This window comes from Syngnathus typhle, linkage group LG5, assembly GCF_033458585.1.
Source record: "Syngnathus typhle isolate RoL2023-S1 ecotype Sweden linkage group LG5, RoL_Styp_1.0, whole genome shotgun sequence".
Taxonomy (NCBI): domain Eukaryota; kingdom Metazoa; phylum Chordata; class Actinopteri; order Syngnathiformes; family Syngnathidae; genus Syngnathus; species Syngnathus typhle.
This window is the reverse complement of record NC_083742.1, coordinates 5,438,089-5,458,160: the sequence shown is the minus strand read 5'-3', so window position 1 is coordinate 5,458,160 and position 20,072 is coordinate 5,438,089. Positions and strand designations below refer to the sequence as shown.

The window sequence follows — 20,072 nt, the reverse complement described above, 5'->3', positions numbered from 1 at the left end:
GATGTGACAGGGCGGCAGTGCCGTGACTGATTGCTTATTTCAAGAAAAACGTGGAAATGTGGCTGTCCTTAATATACGTAGTCTAAAGAAAAGATTCATTGTATTCCTGACTGATAGAAACAGCTTTCAGCGACAAATGCCAATCATTTTGGTTTGGAGACAAACTGAAGGTTTATTTCACGTACATACGTCAAAATATGAAATTGATTTAAACTGGGTACATTCCAAGCGACATGTGCTACAAGAAATTTAAAAAAGAATCTCATTAAAGAACAGTCTTGGTCAGCTGAGTAATTGTTATTTTAAAGGATACAACTAAACAACATTTGAGATGCTTAAAGGAGAACACTTTTAAAACTTGTAGCCCAGGCCAGACCTGCTGATGTGGCAGAAGAGTGTCATTGCAAAACACATCCCTAAGACCTGTCAACAAAAAAACAATAAAAAGTGTGATCATCCTTGCTGAAGATTTTAGTCATGCTTAAGCTATTGTTAGTCCAAAGGGGTTTAATATTTCTGCTGTTTTGTTTTCATGAAATGCTTCTCTTCCCTCAAATTTAAGGCAGTGGGCTTCTGTCACACAAACTTACTGTTCAGCTTGAACAAGCTGGATGGCACATTTTTAACATACAATTTCTACAAAATTCTCATAATAGGTACAGTATTGACCTTTCATGAATTCATTAATTGTCAAATGCTCTTAAACACGTATGGTACTGAATTAATAAATTTTCAAATAGTCTGAAACATGTACAGTACTGCATTTAGCCCCGTTTGAAGGAGTCCTGTGTTCTACTGAGGATCTTCTAATTGGAAATGAAAATGAAATGTCCAGTAAAATGATGTACATTGTACATGCGCATTGGATGGATGGATGGATGGATGGATGGATGGATGGATGGATGGATGGATGGATGGATGGATGGATATATATTGTGGTAGATACTATATAGATAATTTACCTCAATAATGCAGAGGACAATTACAGAAATCCCAGCGGTTAGAAAATTCTCTTCAAACCAGCTCCTCATCTTGTCCAAACAACCCTGAAAACCCAAAGCACACTATTTGAACTGAACTTGGAAGAAAAAGAGGAGTTTTATGCTGAACTCGTCAAATGGTAACTGTACCATTGGTCTGTACTGTCGGTCTTGTAAATCAGCGCAGTCTTGAAGGCAACAGGAATCAGGTACATTAACTCCCCAGTCTGACACGTTGTGCACCCCACAACAATCAAACTGGAACAAAATGTTCAACTGTGAATGAATCTGATTCAGTGGTTCTCAAACTTTGTATACCATTTACCATTCAAAAAAAAATAATACTTGGCTACCCAAGTACCAGCATAATCAATGGTAAAATAGAGCAGCGGGATACGCCTTAGTGTTCAATGAAAATACATTTTTTCTAAGATGTTTTTACTGTATATTGTAAGCCATTCTAATATTACATTTTAAACATGAAACACTGTTTAAACGTGATTTTATTAAAATACATAGAAGTTAATAATAAACACCTCAATAAAAGTTCAAACCAAATAGTTCTTGATGTTTAAATCCAAATATATTTGACTTGGAATATGAAATACAACTGAGCTAGTAAGTGATTCTACCACTAGAGGGAGCCTGTGTGGTATGCGTTCCACACGTAGTGTGATACAAGGTGTACCAGTGAAGTTCCAGCACTGGCGTCAGAAAAGATATTTCAAATTCCAAGTCACCCCGTGCAGTCTAATGCTGTTTTGCACCACATCTACAACCAGTACTAGAAGAAGAAAAGAATTACGGGATCTTCCGTAGCTCCATCACTATGGTCATCTTGATTGTTTACACATCTTCAAAAGGCATCTCTTAAATCATCCTTTTGAGATCAGGAAAGTGCAATAAAATCAAATGGAGCGAGGTCAGGTGTATAGGCAAGGTTACTCCAGCACAGCAATGTTCTTTTTGACAAGGAACTGTTGGATGCTCAGGGATGCGTCGTAAACCGACTAGTTGTCCTGCTGTAACTATTACTTGTTCTCACGTTCTAAATGAAACAAATGCCGTATGATTTGTTTGTTGACGTGCTGGTTAAGTGTCTAGCCCACACTGTGGGGAACAAAGTGGGGTCTTTTTGTTGTTTGTGTTTGAAATACTTTTTGTGGTACCAGTCTTGAAACTTTTCTAACACAGCTTTTACATTATTACTTGGTCTGATTTGTGTCTCACCATTTTTTGAACCAAATCCCATTCACTGTGGAACTTATCTGCATGACTTCCATTTGCTTCCTTCAATCCGTTGTTCAAATCACGCTCCACCCATTCGGAAATCTAATGTAGTGAAATGTAAATTATTGGCATCACACTTGATGGCACACAATAATGGAAGTTAGAATGTGTTCTGGGTGTGGTCTCACAGTTTGTTCGTAGAGGAGAAGCAAACACGCAGCAATCAGCTCCACTAGGAGCAGGAAGAAGAGCAACAAGAAGAACTGACAATAAAAACAGATGTGTTAATGTCACGTTTTCCACCGCATTCATCCGCGGCATATTTGAAAGGAAATATTTGCAAATTCTCATTTGGCCTTATCCAACATTTACATTTTAATTGTAAGATGTAAATATAGCACAAGGTAAAGTCAATGCTGAACAACAGAGAAACTACAGCAGCTGGTGCTCAAAATTTACCCACCTAAAAAAACATGCAGAAATTGCTCAATTTCAACCATTATCATTAGCAATTTTTTTGTTTGTCACTTAACTTTACGAAATTATTGGAGAACGTTTTGGTGGCACAAATGTTGAGCCAACAATAGCAACGCAATGCGGATAACTGATACATTTCCAAGCAACGCCCTTTAACCTCAAAATATCATATGACAACATGATGAGGAGTTTTTCCCCATTATATTAAAAAATATGAATATTTTTCTAAAAGTACAGTATATATGTGTGTGTGTGTGGTACCGTCAGTAGGAGGCAGCGGTTCTCCTTCAGAGCTCCCAGGAAGCCCAGGAAGGAAACACAGGCGATGATGATGCCACTGATCAGCAACATGTTGGCTATATTAAACTTGGCCAAGGAAGGTGTGAGTGCCGTCAGTTTGAAGTTCACCATCAAGAACACGCCGAAGCCCATCACTGCCACGCCTGACATCTGCCACAGCAGAACAATTACTTCAGTTGGGGGCTCATCGTCAATTACAAATGCTTTACAACCTTGTACTCACCTTGTACGCAAGCACATTCGCGCAAGACCGAAAGAAAAGAACAGCATGAAAATGAAGAATCGAAAAAGCTCGATTTTTTTCAACCGGGGCGCAGGGCGTCCTAACCGGGGCGCCGCCCCGGCTCGCCCCGGTTTGGCTACGCCTCTGTGCGTATTATACATGGGTACAGGCTTTTTTCCAGCATCAACATGCCATTTTTAAGGTGCGTATTATACATGGGGGCGCATTATACATGGAAAAAAACTGTATTTGTGGCACCATAACACAAGAACAATGAATAATTGAGACATACGTACAAAACAAAGAAAGTTGGCGACACACATGGTGTACTTTAAACACTTGAGGCATCTGTGGGTCATGGTCTGATGGCTCTGTTAAGACAGGTCACAAAATGATGAGAATAGCAATAGAAAAAGAGGGAACCTTTTTTATGTATTAGGAATAATGTTTGTCTGTGGTTATCTTCACAAATGAGCAGTCACACTTGAGGCGTTGTGGGTGGGTGGGGAGGGGTTGATTTAGTCTCATCTCATTTCCTGTCTTTTCTACCAAGTTTACAAAGAGAAACTGTCTTTCAAATGTAATCTGGACATTTAGTGTTTATTTTACTTGTTAGAAAAAACCCAAATATCACAACATTTAGGTCAAAAGCTATTTTAACTGACAAAATTAGAGCCACGCATGGAACAATAAATAAGGATAATGTTTTAAAAATACTCATACCTAATTATTAATACTTTAAAGAATAACTGTTTTGGATGCCGCTATTTCAGTATTATTTTAAAAGAACTCTGTTGACCGTCAATGCTGTACATTACAGGTTTTATTTCATCTTCAGAAGTATAAAGCTAGACAGAATAGATTATAACATACGGAATAATACGATAATTTTAAAATGTCATAGGACGAAGATGACTGTAGCGTAGTCTCTAAACTAAAAAAGTACAAAGACTCTTACCTTTTTAGAAAACAATCATGAATTACTTATTGATGTTTTCGAGAACTCTGCTGGTGCTTACACTTCCCCTTCTCTTCGTACTCAGGGCTGTGTTGTCCCTCATGGGGCTGACAACTCTGTCTTACTTCCTCTTTCTAAAGGTTGGATGGAAAATGTATGACTGAGAAACTTCAGCAGAAACTAAACCAAAATAACACGACATAATGGATTTATTTTTAAGTGGCAACAAGAATCCGTAAAGCCTGTTTCAGGCTCAATTTTCTATGTATGTATGTATGTATGTATGTATGTATGTATGTATGTATGTATGTATGTATGTATGTATGTATGTATGTATGTATGTATGTATGTATGTATGTATGTATGTATGTATGTATGTATGTATGTATGTATGTATGTGTGTATGTGTGTATGTGTGTATGTGTGTACGTGTGTGTGTGTGTGTGTGTGTGTGTGTGTGTGTGTGTGTGTGTGTGTGCGTGCGTGTGTGCGTGTGTGCGTGTGTGCGTGCGTGTGTGCGTGCGTGCGTGCGTGCGTGCGTGCGTGGGTGCGTGCGTGCGTGTGTGTGTGTGTGTGTGCGTGCGTGCGTGCGTGCGTGTGTATGTATGTATGTATGTATGATTGTGTGTGTGTGTATATGTGTGTGCGTATGCGTGTGTGTGTGTGTGTGTGTGTGTGTGTGTGTGTGTGTGTGTGTAAAAAAATATTTCTTTAGGCCTAACCACTTTAAAGCCTCAGATGTTGTTAGGCAACCACTGTGACGATCATTGGGATTTTAACTTTTTAACTTTAAGTTGTGGCCGCTAAGAATTGTCATCACTTTTTCCGTGACTGTTTTGAACAAACAACACATTTTGTCTCTTTGATAAAGTTCAAATTCATTAAGCAATGGCACTGCTATTAAGAAAAAGTACTGTATAACAATAGAAAGTTGTTTTGTTTGACACACAGTAAGAACGTGAATGCCAGTCTCTCATTATTTGCACAATGACATATAAGAGTGGAAGAGCTGAATCATAAGACACTGATGTGGTGAGGAACTGGAACAAAATGAAGTCATCTGTTCTCAAGCACACAGTAACTATTAACACTTAAAAGAATAACTGAAATGCTATACGGTGTGGAAGTGTTTAACCGCACGCAAGGTTCTGAGTTTGATTCTCAGCTATGGATTTGTGTTTTTAGCTTTTCCACATTCTGAAAACGTGCGTTTTGGGATGTAGCAACTTGAAATATGTCTAGTAAATGTATTAAATAAGTATTCTAACTTTAGATCAAGAACTATATACAAAGTGTTTATGCGCAAGGGCAAAATTACATGGGTGAAATCTTACTAAAATCTAGTAGTGACAAAATTGCATGTCAAGCATCAAGTACAGTAGCTACATTTCTCCAGAAGAGAATGACAGCTGTGTTTGTTGTAATATTGTACACTACTTCCATCTAGTGGATGAATATTTAATGCCGTGATTATTCTACTCAGCACCAATTTATATTACTGCTTGACTATGACCAGCCACATCTACTGATTTAAGTGATTTCTCTTTTTGGTTCAGCTTTTTTTTTTTTCATGACGCAACCATACAGAGTCCAAATTACTGACCTTTAACCTCACTTGTGAACAAGACCTCGAGTTATTTGAATTCTTCCAACAGGGATATGAATAAGCTCCTTCTTGACCTGGAGAGGACACTCCAGCCATTTCTGACCGAGGACCATGGTCTCAGATTCAGCTGCAAATTTCCATCCCAACGATTTCACACTTCCCTGTAAAGCGCTCCAGTGAGAGTTTAAGAAGAATGAAACCAGAAGCAGCGCATCATCTTCAAAAAGCAGAGATGCAATTTATTCATTTCCTTATAATGTTTGTTCTTTGTCACAGACATACAAGCACATTTTGAGTTTTTAGTTTTAATTGAAACATTAAGCTTTAATATCTATATTAAGAGTCACCATTCATTTCTACATATAACTCCATTTCAAATTTATTTGTTAATATTCAACATTTAAATTTAGTTATAATAGTTATACAGTGTGCCCTCGCTACTTTGCATTTCAGATCTTGCTGCGTCACTCTATAGCGGGTTTTTATTTGTGATTTATTTATTTATTTACGCACGCACACGCACACACAATCAGAAAGATGGCTAGATTTCAGGAGAAGTGCGTGACTTGTTTGCGAATGATTACAGAGAACCCTGGAATAGAGTGGAATGGAACGGAGTGGCAATTCTATTGACAATGTACTGTACATAAGAGGCAGTCGAACAAAATCCCGAACAATCTTTGAAATTCCCCCCGGACATATTGTGGGAGCTGAAAACATGTCCGTGAAAAGAGGACGTCTTGTCACCATTGGTCTGATCACAATCTCACCCGTTGTCGCCCTGTTTTTGCTCGCCTCTTTTTCTTCGACCTGTTTGCTCGCTGCCTGGCCTGACTCCCGCCTGTCCCCATTCACAGGTCTGTCTAGCGCAGGGGTGGGCAAACTTTTTGACTCGCGGGCCGAACTGGGTTCTAAATTTGGACCGGAGGGCCGAACCAGGAGCAGATGGACGTAGTGTTTGTGTGAAGTAATATAAGGGACCTGTAAAGGTCATTGCATAAAAGATTTTGGCCTTTAGTAGGTAGTAAAGCATGGATATTCCAAATACGTTTTTTGAAAACAAATGCATTTATTAACAGCATTAAAAAAATAATAATAATTCACTAAAAAACTGCTATCAGTGATTTTTTGCTAGTGCGTCATAGTCTGGAGTAAAATTTGTTGTGGCAATTCTTAGGAGAGATCTGAGGTGTTGGTCCGTTTACCTCGATCTGTGACGGGTTGATGTTGACGTTCATGTGGCTGAACGTCACGTCGCGTACATCGAGCCAAATTGGCCACTCTCTTTTAAACACTTGGCACTGTGTGCACCTTGCTTTTTTCCTTGGGCGACTCATTTTAATGGAAGGATTCCCGGGGAAGGTTTGTGGGTGGCTTTAGCGCAAAACTGCATCTGAAAGCTCAGCGCGCAAATTACAAGAATGCTTTCGTCACGGCCCACGCTCTAAATTTGGGACTGATACAAATAGAGCGCGAGTGCGCCATGTACACGTACACGCACTTGTGAGTGTGCACCGAGCTTTCTGACACGGCTTCCGGTAGTAAATGCGCAGGCGAGCGCTTCTCCATCTACTGGGGAAACGCAGTCATTACAGGCAAAAAAGTTTAATAATACAATTTGTTCAGGGTTGGCGGGCCGGATTAAACGGTCCCGTGGGCCGGATGTGGCCCGCGGGCCGTAGTTTGCCCACCCCTGGTCTAGCGTCTTCTACTCACCAGCTGCGGAGCTGCTCGCCAGTTGTGGGCAGTTGTCTGAGTGTAGTTGGTGTAAGGCCTTCTTGTTGGAACTCAAATCATTGTTCAAGCTGCAATTGTTAGGTCAGTCTTTTGCCTTGACAGCAAAGCAAGCTATTCTTGAAGGCGTAGTATGGCCATGGATAAAAAGCTACTCACGCACTTACCACCTACAACTCCGGCTTCTGAGTCGATGTCGTGATAATTAAATGCATTTTCCAGTCATCTGGGTCCCCTTGTTCTATCAGACATGGGCTCTATTATTATGGCTTTGTTACTTGTTTAAAAAGCCCATGAGAGTATAAATTGGCCATAACTCCATTTTGGTCATGCACACACACAAATCATGCGTCCATGGAGAGGACTTCTCAGGGCTGATGCAGTCATTTTCCAATGATAGCTGTGGGCAATTCCTGTGAGTAGCTAGGTCTATACAATTACTGGACACAGCATTTGGAGGCCTGGTCTGGTAATAGTAAAGGTTAAGTTTTGAGGTCATGTGATTCTCTACCTAGCTTTAAGAATCAAATATGGAGCTTTGACGAGTTTGGATGTGATGATCAGCGGATGCTTGTGAGCAACATTCAAAAATCAAAACTAAATAATCTATCCATTTTTGCCTTCTTGTTTTTATATTGTGTCGCGTACATGTATGTCTATCGTGTTATGTGTCTCGTCACCGTGGGATAGAGAATAACGTAATTTCGGTCTCTTTGTGTGTTGTGACATGTGGAGAGATTGACAATAAAGCTGACTTTGACTTTGACTTTGATTCAGACGAGCTTCAGATTCAGGCGGAGCACTACTAAAGGCCTAGGTGTGAAATTCACAGCCTGCCACTGCTGAATACACATTTTAGTCACCAGAGCCAATTGAATTGAGGGGCAGTAACATAGTTGAGCTCTGCAAGAGGATTGGCTATTAATGAGAATGAACACGTGGGGTGAAATTCGACACCACGATAGTCATTGATGATCAAGTTTAGGAACAAGGACAGATCCTTGAAGTTCTCCAAAAGGTCAGTGCTCCAATTTTTACAAATTGCTGCCTGTTGCTTAAGTAGCTCCACACCCAGTCCAGACCAACCCCTCTGATGTCATGATTTATTGTGTCAAATGCTTTCTTTAGATCTATGAAAATACCCATAACCTTTTTTTTTTTTGGTCATGTTCCTTATTGGATCCATTAGTGCCATTGATGTTGCTCTGTCCCCCTGGAATGCATATTGACTGTCAAGCTAAAAGCTTTTTTTTTTCTTTATTCAATAAAGTTGTCTAGTTTTTCTGTGAAACTTATTCAAGGATCTTGGAGAAGAGAGAGAGAGAGACCCGAGTAATGACAGACGGCTAAGAGAACTAATCAATAGTTCATTTAGAACAGTAAATACTTTGGAGCCTAAGACATAGTAGTAAGGGTGGTGAAACGTATTAAAATAACCACCAAAACCTTGTATTTTGAGCCAGCTCAGTGAGCTAGTGGTAGAGTGTCCGCCCTGAGACTGGAAGGTTGTGGGTTCAAACCCCGCCCGGGTCATACCAAAGACTATAAAAATGGGACCCATTGCCTCCCTGCTTGGCACTCAGCATTAAGGGTTGGAATTGGGGGGTTAGATCACCAACTGATTCCCGAGCGCGGCACCGCTGCTGCTCACTGCTCCCCTCTCCCCCAGGGGATGGATTAAAATCACATGGGGATGGGTTAAATGCAGAGGACAAATTTCACCACACGCAGATGTGTGTGTGACGATCATTGGGACTTTAACTTAACTTTTTAAATCAATGATATATACCAAATAATCTTTGAAAGCACACATTCAGTAATAATATTTGAATTGCATCGTTTTATAAAAAAAAATAAATGTGTCCGCAAATTAATATAAATAGTATTTGGCAAATACTAAATAATATTTGCCATTAATGGCTTTCAGTACAGCAAGAGGGGATTAGCCCTCTATGCCTAACCATTTTGGAATAATGTGATGCAGTACCGACCTTGACCAGAGGTAGCGCAACAGAGCGAAAGGTGCAAAAAATGTAGGTGCAGGAGAGAGAGAATGCTATTTGTGAATGCTACTTCAGTCAATCAGCAAGCAGTGTAAGCATCATATAAAGCAGCGTACCATATTGCTCAGTGCAGAAAAAAATACACCATTGCAGAAAAACTGATTCTACCTGCAGCCATGGAATGCTGCCTCATTTTGAGCACAAATTGTTTTCTTCATTTTTGTTTTGTAGGTTGAAATGTTTTATATATTGTGCTCCTGAGTTAATGTTGTTGATTACTTTGAATTTAATATTATTTATTGCTGTTATTTAATTTAATATTATGTATGTTTATTATTTTATTGTATTTATTTCAGCATAAAATGGCAGTTGGTCAAGAATGTTTACAGTTTTTGTAATTTATTTTTTAATTTCAGGCAAGGTGATGCACTTTGAATCTGTTCTGTTACAGACTAAAAAAACAATGTATTTATTGTAAGTTGATATTTCTTTTTATTTCTTTTTTTGTTTTCTTTAATGTTAATAACACGGGGGGGGGGCAAATGATTTCTTCTCCCTGGGGGGCATCACAGAAAATAATTGAGAAGCACTGATTTAGAGCACGACAAAGTGAGGACCGGCCAAATTGTCCTCACTTTGCTAAAATGTCCTTACACTGTTGGTCTATTTACTCACACACGCACGCGCACACGCACACGCGCACGTATAAAAACAAGTCATCTTCTACTTGGAGGAAGTCCACCTATTTGGGAGGCTTGCAACATAAAAGTGAGGTAACACTTTCCATTATTTATATTTAAGATTTAATTCTACCATTTATTTTTAATATTCAAACTCTCAAAAATTCACACCATTTTTCACATTAATTTTTTTGAAGTTTGTCTTATTTTCAGCATTTTCCATAAAGTACCCCTTAGTGTTGAGTGTGCAGACAGAGAAGGGAAGAAAGCTTCCTTGCACTAGGCGGACGGAGCTCACAGCAGAGCTTTATAGTGTCCACGAAGGCGAAAGAAAAAACAAAACATGAGTTAATCCTTTGATGGTGTCTGGAAAGAGGTCTTGCTAATTACACGAACATGATATTCTATTAGGTGATATGCTAATGTCACGACGGCTCGGTGACTTGGGCAGCATGAAAGCTTTTGGCTGACAAATTTCATCTTGTTCCAAATTATACAACCTACCGTAGGTGTGGCTCCTGGGGACACCTCCAAGACCGGTGCTGTCATTTCTCGATCAAATATGACTTCACTTTTATATGCTGTGCGGCCACTTTCCAGCCACCACAGGCACAGTGGGCTTTTATGTGTCTGTGCCCTAGTTCACGAAGGGGAGCCCTGGAACATTTTCTGTTTACACTTTTACTGTGATAACATTTTCCTCGCTGAATCACTGGCAATGCTATGTAGCAGTGCTACCTTTCCTCTGCCACTAACAGGGAACTCTTCTGTGTTAGTCAGCCATTCCGAAAGCTACCACACTAAAGTTCCTTTGAATTCCCAGTTTGTTTTTTCTAGGGAATGAAATATGCGAAGCACCATTTAAGAAACCTCATATTCACTGGAGGAAAAAGCTACATCAGTGTTGGTGGCTCCCTTTTTTTGTAGTATTGAGCTGGTTAAAAAGTTACATTACTAACAGACAACAGTTTGTCAAGATGGGTAATCATATAGCATCATTCCCAGACATTACCTGTGGAGTCCCACAGGGGTCAGTGTTGGGCCCCATATGATTTATTCTGTAAATAAATGATATTTGACATTAATAAATTATCATTGAATGTAGACAAAACCAAACTGATGGTATTCGGAAACCGTAAAATAGATACACAGGTTCAAGTAACAATAGATAATGTCAATATTGAACAAGTTTATGAGATCAAATTTGTAGGAGTAATATTAGACAATAAGTTCTGTTGGAAACCTCGTATAAGATACGTGAGAACCAAAGTAGCAAGGGGTATTGCAATACTGTGCAGTGCAAAACGTATTCTGGAGCAGAGAATGTTGTATACCCCGTATTGTTGTCTTGTTTTACCATATTTGACTTACTGCTTGGAGATATGGGGAAATGCATACATAAGCACTTCAAAATCATTAATTATACTACAGAAAAAAACTATGAGAATTGTTCACAAGGTTGGATTTCGAGATCATACAAATAATTTGTTTTTAAAATCAAAGGCTTTAAAGCTGATGGACTTATTCAAAGTTAGACTGGCACAGATAATGTATCGAACAAACAAAGACTCAAAAACTCCCAGGGAACATTAAAAAAAATATTTATTGAAAAAGATAAGGGATATAATTTGAGAGGAAAAGGTAACTTTGATAAGGAGTATGCTGGCACCAATCTCAGGAGCAGGTGCATATCATCCTATGGAGTACCTGTGTGGAATGGATTAGAAGCTAAAATGAAGGAAAGCAGAAATATAGTTCTATTTAAAAAAATGTATAAAGGAATGATATTTGCAAATTACCCAAAAGAAGAAGATGAAGGTGACTACTGTTAAACTTTTGGATTATAAGATGTTTTTGTTGTTTTTCTTTTGTTCTTTTGTAGTTTTAATGTTCTCACTCGGAACTAAGTGATGGATAGGGGTAGGGCATGATAAGCCTAGGCTTCTTCCTACTTTCCAACAGTGATATATATTGTTTTTTGTTGTTGTTGTTTGCTTTTTATTGTTTTTATTCTTTAAATCATGTTCGAAATAAATAAATTATTTATTCAGTCATTCAATCACGATTTCATTCGATCAAAGTTTTAGCCCAAATGCATCCAGTAAAGCTCCATTTAAACATAAACTCATAAAATAGCTAGCCCCCCCACTGTCTCTCAGTATCTGAAGCATTGTTTCCGAAAGGACAGAAGGTTACAGCTTGTTTTACTAACACTGGTGTCACTGGTGCTATTCTCCCTGCTGTCATTGCTCATACTAGATGCAGTGGAGGAATGTGCACGTCAGCCATGACTTCCCACTACCTCTGTTAGTTGGATCCCCAGCCAACTGTTACACCTGCTTCTTGCCCAAGCAGTAGGCCTCCTAGTCAGCTTTTTATTTACCTCAAAAGCTCATGCTACACAACGTGTGATGTAATTTGCTCATCTATCTATGAAATCAGTATGTGCGCAGAGAGAAAACAGAGCCCATTCAGGTTCCGATCGGGATGAGTGATGCCTGCAGCCTATTGGAGCTTTGTAAGGACACTCGTATGAGGAATTCGTCAGAGACGTGAATTGTGATGTCCTGATACTGGACTCACAGACGTGTCCAAGGGCACACACAAATCGCATTGTATATGCAACTTTGAAAAGTGTGCAGTTGTTGTGGACATAAAATGTAGGTTTGTGCGTTATAGCAATTAACTTCTGTAGCGAGAGCATGTAAGAGATGTATGTGTACTTGTTGACTAGGGACCTATAAAGGAGACAAACAGACTGGATTTGTAAACTGAATGCTGTGGTTTTTTTCCAGGGCAGAATAAACCCTGCACAGCTTGGGGACCCGGGAAGTCCACCCTGATCACTGGAGAAATAAAGAGATGTTATAATGTTATTAAAAATAAAACAAAGAGAATTCCAAAGCTAATGTTATTGACAAAGAAAAGAAAGATGTTACAATGGATGTGAACCAGGATATAGTTTACAGGTGATAGTATGAAAAGAAAAAAGAAAGGAGGAAGGGAAAAGAGTCCTTGTTACTTGAAGATTTACTGCGAGTTTATTGTGTTTATTGTTCATGTGCATTTACAAATAGAGTAAAACAAAACAAGTTCTTTTCCTGTTTTACTTTGAACTCAATATGAAAATGAGATGGACTTGCTTGGCCGAATGTGGCCTACTCTCAAAGCCACTATTACTATTAGCTTTGTTGTTTGCACAACACTCTAATGTCCATAGTGACTGGAATGCCACCAAGAAGAGTGCAGCCTGTTATAAAAGATGTTTTTTCCTTTGCTACTTCCTGATTTAAAAAGGATAGCGAGCTGACTGGCAGACTTGATTCTGGAAGGTACTTGTAGGCTATTTGGATCCTCACCAAAGTTTGTGGGATCTTCTCTGCCCCGATGTCAACCCACTGCAAAGTTGACTGTTATGAATGCCACACAACCTCTGACCTCCGTATGTTTTGAAAATGGTTTCTAGCGTGTGACTAGACAGAAGGCTACCAAATTGGCACCCCCGCCATCCCTCTCCTCATTTTGACTCCCCCACTCCTTCCACATGACGCAGCGTGGCCTGTACACACATCCTGCCTTTGTGGGCCAGGAATTTTAAGAATGTTGACTGTTGCCCTTCTCCCTTCTGTTGACCATCAAGGTGCTGCCCCCCCCTCGATCCAAACTTAGCACCCCAGTGGTTTCTCAACACAACTGTCAGGGTGTTTGTATGGATAAATTTGTGCACTGTGGTGTGTGTCCTCCCACAGCAACAAGGCCGCTTTGGACTGGAGTGACAGCACCTGCTCTTGGAAGTCAAGTGGTGTGTAGGGGCTCTAACTTAGAAGCCACAATTTCACTACCATCAAGGATTTACCAGTTGAGCTTCTTTTTATGCGCAAATATACATTTGGCATTTTTTCTTTGATGGTTAAAACCTCTGACCTTGTAGTGAGGCAATTTGGTCAACAGCTGCTTCCAACAGTTTAAGTCAACAGGTTTCAAAAGGACACTCTGAACCAATATCAAAGAACTGGTGACAGAAAAGAGAGACTGCAAAGCGATCTCATGTCACCCGTGTCTGGACCACATACACTCAGAAGCAGCACGCAGAGATAGATCTATCACTTCAGGTGATGAATTTCAAACACTTGCCCGATGGGTGACAAAGGAAACGCTGACTTTTTCCTGCCATTAGGGAGAACTGGAGATTAGGCCGGTATTCCCTGGAATGTGGCCCATTCGGAAAGAGGCTGGGGGAACACAGGATGTCCTGAGCTGGAGTCTCACAACACAGCGTCGTGTTGTTCGCAGGGACTTTCTCCATTTCAGAACATCGCCACTTTAAAGCAAAAAGTTCCTTTTCGGTGCTTCTATTATACCTGTTGCTTTTACGTCCTTCACGACTCAAGTAAAAAAGGTACCGTATTTTCCGGACTATAAGGCGCACCGGACTATAAGGCGCACCTTCAATGAATGGTCCATTTTAAAACTTTGTCCTTATATAAGGCGCACTGGACTATAAGGCGCACCCTTAATGCAACTTTTTTTATTTCAACTTCAGACGCATTAAGTTACTTTATAATCACAAAATAATGATCCGTAGTCTTTTTGATTCATGACTCATAGTCTTCAGCGGGCCACTTATGATTGATTTCATGACACAATGCTTCGGGCCAGTTTAAATTTAGGAATTTGGTCCATATATAAGGCGCACTGGACTATAAGGGGCACTGACGGCTTTTCAGAAAATTTTAGGTTTTTAGGTGCGCCTTATAGTCCGGAAAATACGGTATACTTAAATTAACAGACACATTTGACAGGGTGGAGTTAAATTGTTACATCTTGTGACAAGTATAAACTCATTTTCAAGATGGGGTGATTTGAACACATTTTCATTAGTCCCACCTTCTGCCTCTGTTGTGCTGATGATATTACAGAGGAGGTGGGGCCATGTGTGTCTATAAGTGCAGTCCCTGTTGGGGGAAACCTCTTCATGAGATATAGCTCGGCTGACAGTCACATAGCAGAGTTGACTGGTGTACATTTATTGCAAGGATCCGGTGGATTTCTTATTCCTGAGCTGACGAACAAGCCAACACTCCCTTTTGGACCCAGCTGGACACAAGGATGCTTTACCTTACTGTTAGTTTCCACCAGATCTTTTCCACCTTGTTTGTGGTCTGCAGCACTGTGGTGATGGTGAGTTGTTGCTCTGCACTCTCATCAGCAAGTATTCCTTCCCTATTTGCTGAATGTTTCTTTAAGTATTGAGAATTGTTGGCTACCTCTGACCCTGCTCCTTAGGCAGATGATGAATGCCCACCAGTGTGCTCCTGCGCTACCTCATCTCCGATGTGTCCGGCGGGTGTCAGTTGGGTGAGCGACCATTGTGGCTGCTGTAAAATATGTGCAAGGCAGTTCAATGAAGACTGCAGCGCTGTTCAGCCCTGCGATCATATCAAGGGGCTTCGCTGCTATCTCGGAGCTGGAGGAGAACCCGGGAGAGGACTTTGCCGAGGTGAGAGTGCTGATGAGATCTTATGATGTTTGTGATCAGGCAATTGTTATGTAATCTTATGCTGAAAGCAAATACAACTTCTAATGTGCAAACCTATGCAGATATTTAATATTTGGCATCAGAGTGAGTTTTTATTTGGCCTCAAATGCCTGGCGGCACCACTTTTCGTAGCATGGTGTTTTCTCTTTCTCCTCCCGAATTAAAAGTCTTGTCCTCATAGACTTGGTTTGTGTTTCTTGTGTGTGTGTTGCAAGCCGAGGCTCATGGTCTACCTTGCGAGTTCAACGGCCAGTTGTACCAGCACAGTGAGAACTTCCAGCCCAGCTGCCAGCATCAGTGCACCTGTATGAACGGAGTGGTGGGCTGCATACCCCTCTGTCCTCACAGAGTGCCCCTGCCCAACTTGCACTGCTCACGGCCCCGGTTGGCACGGCCAGAAAACAGCTGCTGCGAGGAGTGGTTTTGCGACGACGACAACCACATCAGAATGGAGCCAGAAGAAATGACACAAAGCCATCTGTCAGAGAGTCAGCCTCTTCCAAACCACATCAGTGCTTTGCTGCCACCCTACCCACAGCCTCGCAAGCCAGCTGCCACAAGTGGGACCGTGTTCAGAGGTAAATTTTACAAGTCATTTTGATGCCTTACCTGGTCGTAAATATGATCGACAGGAATTTTAGTTAAGAAAAGAACATATTCTGCCTAATAACAGTTCAACCAAATGTTATACATAATGGAAACAAGTATTGGAATCCACCTTGTTTCTTCTTTCAAAAGTGTCAAACACCATTCAGATGAACTAAGACAGAGGCTGTGAGCCAGCCTTTGGGCACACCATCATCTTATAGAGTGAACACTTTGCCCAGAATATATAGTGTATTTGCTCCGGTGTAGTGATGGGAACGTCACGTCTTTTGACTGTACCCAACCATTAGATCATTTAAATGAGTCCTTCAAACGATTTGTCAATGTTATGTCATTCAGTTCACAGTTCTAGCCTTTTACACGGGTACTCCAATTTTCTTCCCATACTTTAAAAACAAGTGTGATGGGTTTGTTGAAGATTCAGGATGGTCTTTAGTTAGGAATCTGAGTGTGGATGGTTGTTTGTCTATTTTTGCCCTGTGATTGGCTGGCGCCCCGTTTGGGATGTACCCAGCCCCTCGTCCAATGACAGCTGATAGGCACTAGCATGTCAGCAGCGCTTGTGAGGATAAGCGGTTCAGAGAATTGATGGATGGAGTTTACCAATTATTGAGAGCAAAGAAGTTAAAAAACCATCCATCCATAAATTTCTTTCCGGGGTTCATTCATTCATTGACTGAAATTTCCCGAGTTCTGCGGTTCCATTCTCAAATGGAATGGCTGAGGTCAACTATTTTAAGTTCAGCTGCGAAGAAGCAACCCATTTCACCTTTGTCTTGTGTTTTTACTTCCAGTCGGTTTAATGACCAGCTGACCTCTACAATGTATGCAAGCTCCAGTTATTAAGATGATCGAGAATTAATTCTAGTCTTTGTCCGTATCCCCTCACACAGAGATAACAGCATTACCAATGCCTGATTTGTTACCGGAATCCAGCTGTTTTCTCCAAACCACTGACTGGACAGAATGCTCCACCTCATGTGGGTTGGGAATATCAAGTCGAGTCACTAATAACAACCCAGATTGTCAACTGATCAGAGAAACCAGACTTTGCCAGATTCGACAATGCCACCTGGAGCTTCCTATGGCAACTAAGGTACGAACAGAAAAACTCAACTACGCTGAGTGATGACAATGATCCTCGTTGACATTTAAAATGATTTCATGGTGTGACTTTAAAAGCAGCAACTTTATGTTCTGTGTAGGGGACGAGGTGCCAAAGAACTGTTCGCCCGCTGGAGCCAGTTCAAATCACTTTTGCTGGATGCTCTACATCACAGCTCTACCGCCCACGCACCTGTGGATTTTGCTTAGATGGTCGCTGCTGCAGGCCCTCGGTCACCCGAACGGTACGGCTGCGCTTCCGTTGCCTGGACGGTGACAGCTTCTTCAGAAATATGATGTGGATCCAACGTTGCACCTGCAATAAAAGCTGTCACACACACAGCAGGCCCTCAAGCCCTTTGCTCAAGCTCCACAATGACATTCACATCTTCAGGCGCTGAGGCTGACTCATCGGCTCTGGCCTGGAAGACTTTGCACCGACCCCTTTTGCCTCTTTAACCCTACCATACCCTTGGCAATATACTCACTTGCACTTTAAGTTTCACAATGACAGTCAATTTGCACGGATTGCAGGAGATGTGTAAAACCACAAGAGCAGCTCACAGCAGAATGCACTCTGCAGCTCTGTTAGACTGTTGGAAGTAAGCTTGTACTGACATTTTATTGTATTATTTTATTTATTTGTATATTTTGTTCACTTTCTCAATATGACAGCTAGTCGTATAGAACATTTGAGGAGAGGACGATTTTGTCATGCAGCCTGTGTGCTGTATCATAATTCGGTCATTCAAAAGCATTATTTCTGACAAATGACTGTATCTAGACTTCACTCATACTGTATTTGTGGAGTGATATTTTTGGGGATCACCTCATTATTCGGGGTGTGATATTTTGTGTTCTTTGTGTGTTGAAACTGACCATAGCATACTTTATGTTTGAAAAATGTTGCATATTGCTGGCATCAGGCCGAAACCTCCCGTGTCACAGTTTGCTTAAACTCTCAGTTAGGCCACACGTGTGGGTGTTGTTTTTACAAATTATTGACACAGTGTTGAACGATGTAATGTTAATCAATGGTTGAACAAACATGACCTTTTGGGGGTCTCTTGAAAAGTTCTGCAGGTATAAGGATTCTGTCCGACACCAGCGTCATTTAAACACGCATTTTAGTTTTTGTCTGTCCACACATGTATAGCAAATAAAATGTCGTAAAAAGTCATGTGTAATTTATGACTAATGTGCTGGTGTAAAATAAGGATTTTAAAAAGTCAACTAGGGAAATATGTTGGGAAAACACAGATGCATAAATTAAAGGCCTGGCCACAGTCAAACAAGCCATTTCATAGAGAAGTTTATGAACAGAAAAAAAAGACGTTTTAATTAAGTTACAGAAAAAGTATATCATTAACAACATTATGATGATGATGAAGATGATGATGATTCCTTGAGACGTGATGCTATCTTGGCAAGGTGGACTGACTGGGTTTGGTGTGTGTGGTGGGTGCGTGGGGGGGGTTGATTTTAGCTCATTTCTGAGGTGGGGCAAACCTGAACAAACAGAGAGTTCATCATCTATCATCTCTCCTGCGCGCCATTTTGTATAAGGATGGACTTCTACCGCCAAAGAGTGACTTAGCGCACCTCACAGCAGGTGAAGAAATTTTATTGGACGCGGTGGATGGTGTCATCTCCAGACCAACAATCTTAATGGCTGTGATTTGCCAGATTAGCATCTGTGAGGGATGATAAACCTTGCTGAAAGTAAACCTCCTAATCAAACCTGAAACCGAGGCTTAGAGCGCTTGCCTCTGCTGCGTGGATTTACACGATTTGTCAGCCAACTCTTATGCTCAAACATAACGTAGGATCTCGAAATTCCTCACCTTCACATCCTTCTTCCTTCTCTAACAGAGGAACTTTTTGACCTGGTTACACACCCAGTCAAACCACTGATAAAAAACTTCACCTTCATAGTTATTTGTATCATTAAATGATGATAAAGTAAGCAAGTTAAACACACTTCAAGAATCCTCACAAATTAAGTGAACTACAGGATTTGTTAGGTCTCAATCATATGCTGAAGTCCATACAATGCCCCATCATCCCACTAGAAAGATAAACGGATACCAACAAAGTTCTATATTAGCATTTCTCCGTTCTAGAGAATGAATTATTTCATATGGTTTCTGGCCAATAGGGAGAACCCACAAAGCATACGGCATACCGTTTCACCATGGAGACAGACTGAGCATTTGCTTGCGTCACTGTCAGTTTGCATTTGCTTAATGACATTGCTTGTACACACAAACTATTTGTTTGGTGTAAATTCAAAGAAAAGGAAAGATCACTTCACCAGTATTTTTGTCCACAAAACTGGTGTCCTGTGGCAACGTTTCTCTGTTCAATTGTTTATAACCCTAACGTTCTAAAAACATTAGACTTTGGCAATCTAAAGGTTAGTCCGAACCAAACCCAAAACTAATGTGAGAGCATTCCATACTGGATATGCATCCCTGCGAAGCATAACAGTACCTAAACGTTGAGGGAATGAGGGGTTGCAAACTATTCAAATTATAAAATGTAACATATATATATGTGTGTGTGTGTATATATATCTACATATATATATATATATATATATATATATATATATCACATCTCGCCCATTTCC

The 20,072-nt window shown here is 40.5% G+C and overlaps 2 protein-coding genes across 2 annotated transcripts; one reads left to right on the top strand and one right to left on the bottom strand.

Moving 5' to 3' along the window:
• Positions 1-146: 146 nt before the first annotated feature.
• On the bottom strand, positions 147-4,328 carry LOC133153688 (leukocyte surface antigen CD53-like). Its single transcript, XM_061277691.1, has 8 exons — positions 4,169-4,328; positions 3,507-3,581; positions 2,949-3,137; positions 2,399-2,473; positions 2,211-2,312; positions 1,131-1,238; positions 963-1,046; positions 147-423 (listed from the first exon to the last, which is right to left on the bottom strand). Exons 2-8 carry the CDS (start codon positions 3,567-3,569, stop codon positions 352-354), a joined length of 693 nt encoding a protein of 230 aa, XP_061133675.1. The 5' UTR covers positions 3,570-3,581; positions 4,169-4,328; the 3' UTR covers positions 147-351.
• A 10,433-nt stretch (positions 4,329-14,761) lies between these two features.
• LOC133154720 (CCN family member 1-like) lies at positions 14,762-18,620 on the top strand. The gene is made up of 5 exons (XM_061279638.1): positions 14,762-15,372; positions 15,478-15,691; positions 15,946-16,308; positions 17,230-17,432; positions 17,542-18,620. The coding sequence occupies exons 1-5, from the start codon at positions 15,301-15,303 to the stop codon at positions 17,839-17,841; spliced, it is 1,152 nt and encodes a 383-aa protein (XP_061135622.1). The 5' UTR covers positions 14,762-15,300; the 3' UTR covers positions 17,842-18,620.
• Positions 18,621-20,072: the final 1,452 nt, after the last annotated feature.